The sequence below is a fragment of the Zeus faber genome (genome assembly GCF_960531495.2).
Source record: "Zeus faber genome assembly, chromosome: 17".
Classification (NCBI taxonomy): Eukaryota; Metazoa; Chordata; class Actinopteri; order Zeiformes; family Zeidae; genus Zeus; species Zeus faber.
In genome coordinates, this window is record NC_137204.1 from 10,173,971 (window position 1) to 10,186,273 (window position 12,303).

General features: G+C 40.9%; 1 protein-coding gene across 1 annotated transcript in view; it reads right to left on the minus strand.

Moving 5' to 3' along the window:
* Positions 1-1,779: 1,779 nt before the first annotated feature.
* LOC307243209 (zinc finger SWIM domain-containing protein 6-like) overlaps positions 1,780-12,303 on the minus strand; it is a 30,764-nt gene continuing 20,240 nt past the window's right edge. The window contains exons 5-14 of the mRNA XM_080017884.1: positions 11,856-12,035; positions 10,816-10,995; positions 10,574-10,720; positions 9,537-9,683; positions 9,040-9,282; positions 7,169-7,304; positions 5,133-5,290; positions 4,810-4,973; positions 4,638-4,719; positions 1,780-4,225 (exon numbers count right to left, since the gene is read on the minus strand). Coding sequence (XP_079874010.1) covers positions 3,363-4,225; positions 4,638-4,719; positions 4,810-4,973; positions 5,133-5,290; positions 7,169-7,304; positions 9,040-9,282; positions 9,537-9,683; positions 10,574-10,720; positions 10,816-10,995; positions 11,856-12,035 — 2,300 coding nt within the window. The 3' untranslated portion in view covers positions 1,780-3,362. The remainder of the gene's footprint in view (positions 4,226-4,637; positions 4,720-4,809; positions 4,974-5,132; positions 5,291-7,168; positions 7,305-9,039; positions 9,283-9,536; positions 9,684-10,573; positions 10,721-10,815; positions 10,996-11,855; positions 12,036-12,303) is intronic.

The window sequence follows — 12,303 nt, forward strand, 5'->3', positions numbered from 1 at the left end:
TGTAAAGCACAGTCAACCCAAATGACATCACATATTGCTGTAAAGCAGTTCTGCCGCTGATTTGCAACAGTAATAGAAATTCTCTAAAAGCCTGACCAGTATCGGTCATTATTTGACTTTTTGACCACATAAGGATCGGCAGCCCATGTGTCCCAATTTAAAAATAAACAAAAACGTTTATACTGTACATGTATGTTTTACACTAAGATACTCACCAAAATAAGTGCAGAATTCTGATTATGGCATTAGAAATCCATCCATGTTTGTTTACACACCCATTTAGACACGGACACGGCTCTCCAAGCAGTAAGCAATTCTGCGTTCATTTGAAACTAGGAAAACTTTGTTTCGTGAGTGATGATGGGTTCACTGAACCTCAGATAATTTAATATCATTAAAAAAAAAAAAAAAAATCTATCAAGAAGTTCCTTGTTTGTTTATTTGTATGTATTTGCTTGGTTATAAGTTTAATATTCTCAAATATTGAAACCTGCATAAAATATGCATTTTCTGAATTGATTTTAAAATTTTGCATTTTGGACAGTGTCAGTCAGAACATTGGTAATCAGCAGGCTAAGACTCTCCCAAATTGGGGTTGGCATCAGACGCCAAAATCTGGCATCTCTCCAGCTCTAAAACGTATACACTGTATGTGTGCCTTGTCCCTATCCACTTCCAATGTAACTGCTCACTACTGGTTATGGTTGGGTTGATGTGAAAATTATGTCTCCATCCAGAACATCATAAGTAGAGCCCTACCGATATACTGTATATGGGTAGGCCGATCATATTGGCCAATATTTGGGTTCCGAAGACCTATCGTATCGGTTAAAATTTCACAGATAAATTGCAGATAAAGGTTATACCATAATAATGGTTATACCGTGCATGAACAAATTTAGAAGCCACGGGTAGCAGTTCGTTTAACTTTCCATTCCTTAACTAAATCTTAAATGAAATCAATATTCGTCTTTGGACATTCATTTCAGAGGTGTTTTAGATTTGTTAAATGAACATGTGTACTACGCCATAAAGAACAGTGGACAGTGTCACTGCTTTTTATGATAATAATAATTTGCGTTACTGTTATTTGAGTTAATAACATAAACAGTTCGACTATTTAGCTTATTTTTTTTACCGTATTGACCCAAATATAAGACGGCCCTGATTATAAGACGACCCCCCGACGACACACAGGAGCTGGAAGACCCGCCCGCTTCTCTCAAATCAGCCGTGTGGAAATATTTTGCTTTCCCAGTGAACCATACGGCAATGGTGAACGAGAGACGGATCGGATGAGAGTGGCGTGCCGCTGTTGTTCCACTGTTGTAGGGTGTAGTATGTGCGGAAACAGATTGAAACACTCTTAATGCACACGTTTTATTTTTTAATTATTCTTCCGTATATTGACATTTAAAAGTCTGGACCCCGAATATAAGGCAACACCACTTTTTCAGACCTACTTCCAGGAAACATTATAAAATTATATTCGGGTCAATAGGGTATTTTCTGCCAGAATAAAAATATAAAAATACATTTAAAATTAATATCGGCAGATATTATCGGTTATTGGATTTTCTTTTTGCCCCTTACAATTAGTATCAGTGACAAAAGATCCCTATCGGTCGGGCCCTGATCATAAGTAAATAGTATACACATCAAACACATTGTGTACTGTTCTTTTAAAAGTGTGTTTGACTTGGCGCTTAGATTATAAAAAAAAAAACAAAAAAAAAACTGCATCCTTCCAAAAAAATGAATTTTAATCAAAACAAAGTGTTGAATCATTAACAAGTTTATAAAACAGCGATTCAGTTACATAAATAAATTGATATTGACGTATCAAATCTTAATTTTGTTTTCATGGCCATGTTCACATGGTTGTACAATCGTTGAAACAACATAATAAATAAAAGAAAAATATTCTCATTTAGAAACGAAATGACATACCTTGAATGAGGGAGCGAGTCACACTAAATTTAAACAAAAAATAAAAAATAAAGAGCTTTTCAAGCACGACATGGGGAGCCATCTTTCTAAACATGAACAAAAAAAAAACAAGGTTGAAGTCAAAACCCAAAACACATGACTTTTTTTTTTTTTTTTCTTTTAATGAACAAAGTTTGGTGGTTAGAACTGCCGTTTTGGTTATTTTAAAGCGCCGAGACACTGCGAGAACGAAAGCTGTTCTTTGCGCACGGAGTTAAAAAGGGAACCACGAAGAGTAGAAAAAAGCGGAACATCCGAGACCTAAACGGATGCAGACCTCTCCCGGGCGTGGCGGTGGAATGTTCTCCGTGAGGGGAAAGGAGATCGATTTAACCGAGGCCGCACGTCATGGTTTTTTATTTTATTTTATTTTTTAAGTCACTGGCCCAGGAGTGTGCCACGCTCATTTTTCAGAGAAACCTCTCACACAGTCAGGGTCCCGGTGTACTCTCACCGAGTTCATCGATGTACAAATTTACTCTGCATGTCAATACAAAAAACATGGTTTCACAATCAAGCCAGTTTGTGTGATACATTTCCTGCATACACGCAAGTCCTTCGGATATGTCATTACTTTTGTTTATTCAAACAGAAAAACGGTACTGCAGCTTCAAGTATTTTGCATCACATAGAATATTCTGTCATAAGTTAGTCAATGTATACTCTTCTTAATAGTCAGACATACATATCTATAGATACAATGTTTTTCATCCTTGGTCGTTTTTTTTATTTGTCTCTTTTTTTCAAACGAATCCCTGAGAATGATCTTCAACGCCCGCCCAGTTTCCCGCCAGCATGACGACAGCGCGTCTGCGTTGGGAATAACAAGCACACCGGAACTTTGAGTCTTAATGTGAGTCGGAAAAAAAGCCAAAACAGTCCCCGTTGTTCACGAGTATTAAAAAAAAAAAAAAAAAAAATCCACGGATTAGGTTTTTTTGTTTTTGTTTTTTTACTTATCGTCTAAACTGTAACTGAAGTAGCCGCTCTCTTCTGTTTGAGGCCGTAAGTGTTAAGCAAAGGGACGCTTTGCCACTGGACAACAGTGTTAACTTAGAGAATTATCTGCATTTATCGTCTATTCATACGTAAATGTACAAGCTTGCACATTATGACAATTGCAAACCGAATATTATAATTTCTAATTATACAGGTTAATATCAAGTGTAGATTCCATTGTTTATATTCATTTATTTTGCTTCAATTTTCACTTTTTTTCCTTTATTTTTTTGATAAAACAAAGATGTTATCAGGCTTTCTGCCAAGTATTTGCCCCAATTTAGCAGACACAAATGGGTTTTTTTTTCCAGGGGTACTTCAACTTCAGAAGAGTTCAACAGACCGACTCCGGTGAAAGAACTTGTTTTTTTTAACTAACCGAATCTCTCTCGAACGAGCATCATGAGTTTCTTCTTGCCCTTGTAGATCTGCTTCAGGTTGTCGATGAACTGCGTGAACTGGATGTGTCCGTCGTGCGCCAGCAGGAAGGTCTCTCTGGCTTTGCTGAGGAACTCTATGAACTCGCTGTAGTGGCGCGGGCTGATGTACGTCAAGCGAGAGTGCGTGGTGTTGATGTAGGCCCCTATCGTGGCGTCCAGGAGCTGCCTGAGCGGAGCCTTGTCCAGGGACATCAGCTTCCCGGAGTTCCTGCGACTGTGCAGCGCCACCAGACCCGGAGTCGCTAACGTGCAGCGGCGCAAAACGTCCGACAGAACGGTAGCGCACTTCACGCTTTTCACCACCAGGGGGATGACGGCTGCCAGCTCGTTCTTCCCCAGCGAGTGGCTCAGGGAGCAGGCCCAGAGCACGTCGTTGATGGCCGGGTGTGTGTCCTGGTTGTAGCTGAGGTTCAGGTGGGCCATGGCCAGCGTCGCCAGCTTGTACGCCCTCATGGGGTAGCCGCGGTGCTCCATGTAGCGGGCGATGGTGAACAGCTGCGTGTAGCTCATCCCCGTGGCCGCCGCGTCCAGCGTGATCTGATAGGCCGTCTCGAAGGCCACGTGGTCCTTTTCGCACAGCGTCAAGGCCGAGAGGGCGCAGTTCTGCGGGTCCTTCATCGCACACTGCAGGGCGAGGGTGCGCGCCGAGTTGGACAAGTTCTCCTGCTGGCGGCAGTCCAGGCGCAGGCGGATGACGACGCTGTTGGACATCACGGTGGTGGCCACGATGCTGGTGGCCTCCGTGGGGGTGAAGAGGGTGAACCAGTTCTGCATGATGCTGTCCAGTGCGTACAGACCTGGAGAGAGAGAGAGAGAGAGAGAGCGAGAGAGAGAGAGAGAGAGAGAGGGAGAGAGCGAGAGAGAGAGAGAGAGAGAGAGGGAGAGAGGGGAAGGGATGTTAAGCACGGCTTCCATTTGAGATTACAAAGTGTCAGGGGAAATCCTTCTGCCAAGTTAAGGATTCTGCAAGTGTCGTTGCTTTAAATAATAATAAAGAATTATCGCACACTTTTTCTTTTCTCTGTTATAAAACCATTCACACTCATTGTGTGCATCACGGATTGCCTTGTGATTCTCCTACTTTCTTTTTTTACTGCGGGTGCGAGCTGAATGCATCTTAGCAGGTACCCGGCACCATCCTCAGTATTATTATTCCACAATAAAACGAAGCTGTTAAAGAAAAGACTGGCGGGTGGAAGCTCAACTCACCGACTTCAGTGGCACAGGTGACAAGCCAACGCACCATCTCTCTCCTCCTCCAGTTCAACGTGGACAGTGTCATTCTCATCACCTGCAGAGAAAGGGCGAGACGGGGCAGGGCGCTTTGAGTAGAGCCGGGTGGGATAATAAAAGGAATAGAATAAACAAATAAGTCATTTACCTGAAGACCCAGCTCCAGGGAGACTTTGAGCAGTATGATGTCCGGTAGACTGTCCATGAGTGTCGCGATTTTAAAGGCATCTTGGGCCAGTTTGAAGATGTGTGATGAGGAGTGGATGTTCTTCTGGATGGACTCCAACACTGTTTGTAGTTTACAGCTATCACCTTTTAACGTAGTCAATAGTTGTTAATGGGAAACGTCATGTTCATTGTCATACAGTATAACAAACTAAACAGTTAAACCACCGTGAGAGAAAATGGTTTGCGTGTGTGTGTGTGTGTGTGTGTGTGTGTGTGTGTGTGTATGCGTGTGTTTGTGTGTACCTTTAGCAGCAGTGAGCAGAGTGGAGGCCAGTTCACATTGTTGAGATTCGATGTGGCTGAGGGTGAACCAGCGGGGGTAACGGTTGGAGACCACCGACACGATGTGGTGAGGCCGAGAGAGGTCACCGCAGGAGGCCATGGACTCCAGGACGGACAACCTGAACACACAGTAAGAAAAGGAACGGTGTTAAATACAAAAAACTCAGATACATATGAGCATAAGTTAGATGGATGATTTATTCATACTTGGAGGGCAATTGCAGCATCACAGCAGCTCACATCAAAAATAGGCAATAATAATAATAAGTAATAATTAAAAAAAAGCAGGGAAATGTAAATATGCAATGAACCTCAGAATTGGTTGAAAAAATAGGCAAAACACAAGGAAGCTAAAAATTAACTTGAAGAAGAAATTGGAAATAAACAATAACCTAATGATGAAACGACAAGCGCAGACCTCAAGTCCCAAAAAATTGGCAATATACATCAAACCTAAAAATTGGTTTGATGTATATTTTGTTTGGTTAAATTCAATTAACCAAACAAAATAAACCTAACAATAAACCTGATGATAACCAAGAGATATAAAATAAACAAACACACTAAAATAAACAAGGGAGAGCCTACATCTATCGCACATAGATCCTAAAATACAGTACATAGCTCATGCTTTGGAAAGGAGTTCCGTTATATATATATATATATATATATATATATATATATAAATGATTTATCAAATTGCTTTCTTTAACATTAGCCACCTCCCCGTCTCCCTGCTTCCCCTGGTTGGACTCGGTACCCCGCGCCGGCGGAACGGGAACGGAGCCCCCGTCCCCGGGCACGCAAGGAGCCGAGGGAACCGCCACGCTACCCGCCGGGCTGCGGTCCACTCCGGCACCGCCACAAGCCGGCCCCTGAACCCGAGGAGCGTCTCCGCCCCCCCGCTGCTGAAGGACGGCGCATGATGCGGGGAGAGCCGGCCTGCTCGGCAGCCAGTGCGGGCACAACATGATATCACTGAAATGTTCGTCTTGTGTTGATAATCGGACCAAATGACTTATGAATACAGTTTCAGTGCAGACAATGGGTGTATACAGTGTAGCTTGGCAGGCTTCCAGAGGTTGGTCAATCAGGAGAAAGTGGGCGTTTAGGGAGGGGAGGCCTTAAAGAGAAAGGAGCAAATACGGCTTGTTCCAGTCAGAGGCTGAACTGAGCAAAAGGGGAAATGGTCCAGTAACAAGATAAATAAAATGTTAAAAATGTTTCTTTTTAACTGTGAATTATGCAAAGCTACTCTACTGGAGGTCCCAGAATAAAAATATAGAGATTGGAAATGAGCATAATGGGTCCCCTTTAAATTAAATGAACAGTACGCGGAGTGTCATATCACGGCTGAGAAACGACAAAACCAACACCACATATTTATTATTCACACGTGTATTAAAACTTCTTTTCAGCGGTTATGAATTATTTAGCAAAGATTCCAGCAAAATGAGTCTTCGTGATTAGACGGCGCCCCAGATATAACTCTAAATATAACTCCAATAAAGAAAACTCTAAAATCATCATCTCCGTCTCTCTCGCAAACGTACGCACAAACGTACACACGACTTCTGGGAGGCTGGGAAACCAGCTGCAGTTCTGACGGAAAACTCTCAGATTTGCTTTAAAATGATCTTAACTTATTATGCATCGTTGAGTTTTGCCTGAGGTTCTGCCGCTCATCACTCCTGGCGAGGTGTACAAACATGGGCGACCTTGGTGAATCAGAACTATAGGAGTGATGAGCTTGAGTTCCCCCCATTTGGATAGAAGAGTAGAGGCCAACAGGTGGATGCGGGGGAGGTGGAGGCAGCAAGCAAGCAGGCAGCAAAGCAGGTAGAGCAGGAGGGATTGGCTGCTGTAATAGGCCGTCCCATTATGGGCGCGGAAGCGTGTGGCGCAGTCGAGTTGTCGGACAGAATTAGCTCCGCAAGCTCCGCCTCATTTCATCTCAAACCTCATTGTATGAGAGCTGTTGGACTTCTTTTACTGACCTCATGGCCCTCAGTGCAATCTTGTACGCCAGTTCAGCATTGTGAGGTAGCAGGGAGGTGAAGAGATACTTGGCGAAGGTGTGCATGGGGACACTTTCTCTGTGGAGCAATTCCCCTAGACCGCTGTAAGGACCGGCTAGAGGAGAGAAAAACAGCAAAAGACCCTTTGAGAAAATCACCGTAGTGACCAATACAGACACCTCTAATAAACCACAAGGACACAGGTCGGGACCGATAATCATGTCATACTACATTGGGATAATAACGACATAAATAAAATATTTATTTGAGGGCATTTCAGAATTTGATGTCATAGTATGCAAGACTGGATTTAAAATGTCTCTGGCTTCAGTGAGTTTCCCTACTTATTATACATTTAGAAAGAGATGTATTTTTAATACTTGACGAATTGGATGTTGAATAAAATGATTTACACATAATACTTCACAATTCTTTTACTCTTTAGTTAAATGAAAATTCTGAACTTACCTTGAGGATCACATTTGTTGATATTCATCGTTTGCATAATTTTCCAAACATGAACCCCATATATAAATGAAAACTGGGCAACCAGAAGCAATGTTGCCCTTTGGTTTTGGGCAGTGTAGTCGCATTGTTCATTCCCATATTAACTTTACCACCACTACAGAAAGGTGGTATATATAGAAATGATCATAGATAATTGAACTTTTAACTTCAAGATTTTGATCTGGGGAAAACAGTGTAAGGTGTATTATACAACAAACTACAGGCACTAGAAATGGGAATTGGGAAGGATCATGGCTGAGACCTTACATCTGCATTTAAAGTCACTATCAGCAAAACAGATGTCACCCAGCTAAGGCGGTTAAAGGGCAGCAGTTGAGAACAGTTCCCTTTTTATTTTGTCAGCCAGCAGAAAAATGCAAAGAACTAAACCAGTGGCTAGAATATGGTGCAATGAACCACTATACCCCTGTATTCAGTTTGAGACTGCGGCCGGTTTCCGCTAATACGGTCAAATTATTATTTTCCCTGATGCCCCCTGGAGTGGTGTGTGTGGGATGACTGTTTTCAGGTGCAGAACAGGGGGTGAGCGGAGAGAAAGGAAAACAAGCCTGTCTCATTTTCACACAATCTACCAAACATATGTGGAGCCGGAAAGCCCTATTTATATTTAAGGGTCCGCGGAGTGCTCTCATGAGTGGAATTTCCCCAAACCAAACAAACGCACATGAGCAAATGCTATATTTAAAAAAGGACCAAAACGGCATTGACACGATTACGCAAACATCTAGCTCCGTGAGGTTCAGGTTCAACTTGTTAATTCAGGGTTTTTTTTTATTGCTTATCATTATGTTTGTGTATATTACATATTTTTTTATTGTTTAGGTTTATTGTATTTTCCGCATTTTTTTGTTTGTGTTCTTGTTGGTTTATTTTGTTAATTTTTTGGTTTCAATTTATTTGTTATCATTGGGTTTATTGCATATTTGCCAACTTTTTATTGTTCATTTTGTCATTTTATTTTTGTTTTTCTTATTGCTAAAGTTTATTATGTTTCTAGGTATGTTAGAAATACTTTCTTGTTTATAGTTTATTTTTCTTAGGTTTATTTATTGTTATTACTTATTGCTTGTTTATTTTTCAGGTTTACATTTATTGCTTCACATTAAGTTATTGTATATCTGCTAAATTTGTACTGTGCATGTTTTAATTTATTGTTCAGTAGATTTTAAGAGATTCTAAATCTCTTAGGTTTATTGTATATTTACAGTTTCTCCATCGACCAGTTAATTTTTGAGGGACTAAAAACCCCATTGTTTGAGCCGTAGCATTATGTACGTGCATACGGGCATTTGTGTGTTTTTGTTTCGGTCCATCTCACTCACCCTCCAGCAGAAATTCGCCTTGCTTGCAGAAAACCCTTATGAGCCTGTCGTCAAGCTGCACTTCCTGAAGCTTAGCCAGAAGTTGCTCTTCGTTGCGACACACTTTCTCCTGGGCGTACAGTCCGTCGGGCATTGCTCGCTGCTGCCCCAAGCCCATCAGAGCCGTTTCCACGGCAAGGGACACGAAAGACTCACCCTCTTCCAGGAAGCGCTGGGGACGCCTGGCCTTCTTGGCCGAACCCGCTGAGTTTGGAAAGAGCGCAAGCAGAGGATGCAGATATTATCTCTTTAATGGCTTAATAATAATAAGTTGACTAGCAGGGGACATGAGACAGGTTTTCTCCAACTTAACCTGCGGAATCTGCTGTACTGCGTCCTACATTTTAAATGGTCAATTAATTAAATGCTTTCCAAATACATGTATTATGAATGAGCTCTTTTTAATAATAGTCATAATCCAATCGGTGAAACCTTGGGGCGATGTTTTTGCTATGTACCTGAGAAATGGAGTATTGCTGACGCCGTCTCTTCGCTACCTCGTGCCGTCTCCATGAGAGTGCTGAACAGTGTCCCGATAGGATCCAGAGGATGGCCCACCCAACCCTCCATGTTTGTGACCGAGGTTGTGCCTTTATGGATCAGCTCTGTAGAAGAGAACAGTATTATTATTATTATTATTATCATTATTATTATTATTAATAAAGATTTTACTACAAAATGAATAGTTCTGAAGTAGGGTTAAGTGAGATAAGCGGCTGTAACATGGGTTCCCATTGGGAACCCATGTTAAATGTTACCCCCAGCTCTTAAGGGTAAAAGGTATGGTAAAAGTTAAGTATTGTTCTATATCTAGGTGCACAAGACTGGCTTCCATGCCGGGCTCTAAAATAAGTAAAAGATAACTAGGTAAGTACACAGTAATAACAATTGATATCCTATATACCTAGACCAATAATGTGTCCTGTGCATAGAATCGCATATGTATATTGTGTATATTTTTTATATGTTTGGCCATTTTTGTTCTGTCGTTTATTAATAAAAAATATTAAATAAAATCGAAGTAGCCAACACTTCGATTTTATTTAATATTTTTTATTATAATTTTAAATGTTCTGTAGAGAAACACATCAATCCTTCACCATAACAAATTCTTTATATATGAAAATGTACTTGGCAAAATAAACTCACTCAGATTCTGATTCTAATGACCCTGTAAGTATTGGTAAAGATTCATAAATTATTTGAAAGACAAAGGACATTGAGTGACAAATATGTGTAAAGTGCTGTAAAATATAAGTGCTCAAAGCTAGAAAAAAAAAAAAAAAAGTGATATAAACATGGAATAAAAATCCAATCAAATTATTTAACTGTTATTATAAATATTGTTTCAAAATTCTATTAACTTTAAATGTTATAAAATTATAAACACAACATACTTAAAATAATAAAACTCAGGACCTTGCATTTTTCTGAAATGAAAATTTATAACGGAATGAATTAATAGCTTTAGTAAAAATAAAATGCTACAACAAACCTTTTTTGTGAGTCCGAAAGAAGTCGATCTGTTTGTGCTGTTGCCGCCGCAGTGTGTTGACGATAGCGACAGCCAGCCTGAGCGCTTCCTTGGGGTAGCCGTGCGATCTCAGGGCATCCACCCTGGCACATGCGGTCGGGACGTGCTCTGCGGAAAGACACAATATTAAAATGATAGAAATGAAGACAAGGCTTCATGATAAATAAATTAAGCAAACACCCTCAAAAAAAACCCTTCCTTACCGTGCCACAGGGGCCAGCCGCGGGCGTCGAACAGGGAGCTGTCGCGGTGGTCGTCCTGGTAACGGCAGGGGGTGAGGAGGTCTCGGGTTAGGACTTGCTGCAGGTGCGAGTCCTGCCAGTGCAGATCGCAGGCCTCGATGGCCCGCGTGAACACGGTGCGGTGAGGCCGACTCAATGGATCTGGGAAGGACGAGCAGTATTGACCATCGATTATTCAAACGGATAGACTGAGTTGTGTGTGTGTTTAAATCTATACTCTTGAGAGAAATTCCCAACCTTTATTTTCTGCCGCGGCACACTTTCTACAATGAAATAATCCCACGGCGACCACTATCCTGTTAACCACTCATCATATATACAGAACTGTGCTCATTATTATGGACTACTCATAGTTATTTGTGTGGATATACTCAAAATAACAAATTTCTCATTTTCATCCTGCATCCTTGTTGGATCTCTATATGGTAGCAATTGCTACTGCAAAGTGCAGTTTTGTAGAAGAAGATGACGTGCGTGGGCACTTTGAGATACATTTAACATTGCAATTTAAATATCGGATTTAACAGGTTGCCAAATCAGGCCACGGATCACAAATCTGTCCGCAAACTTGCAACCAAAAGAACATTTTGAATGTTTTTGTCTTTGCTCTATAAAACATTCAAAATGAATACATGTTTAATAGGCTACTTATGTACATACATACAACATATGCATACACATGCCTACATCAATGTAGAGAAATAAATACAATCATCTGTCAAGTTTGTTTGCAGTTCATGCTTCTTTGTTTCTACTTTCTATGATCAATTAATACCTAAGCAAAATAAAGGGTTCTAGTTACATAGTGTGCATTATATATTGTATCATATCACCCACAGAAAGTGGTGAAGGCTTTTAGATGCATAAATCTATCCATCTTGAAGGGATGAAACGAAGAAAAAATTGATTCCGGTGCATGAAGGCTATAAGAAGATGATTTGTGGAAAAAAAGGAGATAGTCGGTTAGGGCTGCGCCTCTTTTTGATCCGATGTGATCTCACCTGGGTTACCGCGAAGGCCCTGAGGTAGTGAATTTGTCAGATTGGTCAGCTCGTTGCCGTGGTTACCGTCCTCCAAGGGGCAGACGTCCACGCTGTTCCACCTGTGGAGCTGTTGTAGCCAAGAACTTTTCTGCTCGGCCTTACAATGAGGGTTCAGTACGATGCACATCCATAATGCACCTGTGCAGAAAAGAAACACCTGTACATCTTAATTTACAGTGATATGATGCTTCCTGGTTCGACTAAATTTGTAACCAAACTCGAATTGGTAACCATAGCGACCACACAATACAGTCTTCAGTTTGGTATTTCTTTTATTTTATTCTTTCTTTTAAATATCTTGATTTTACAAGTTATGCTGTAAAATGGCTGTAAGGATTGGAATATATAATTATAATAATTTAGAAGCAACAATAGAACAATGTCACTTATTTAGGTCCTTTGGTAA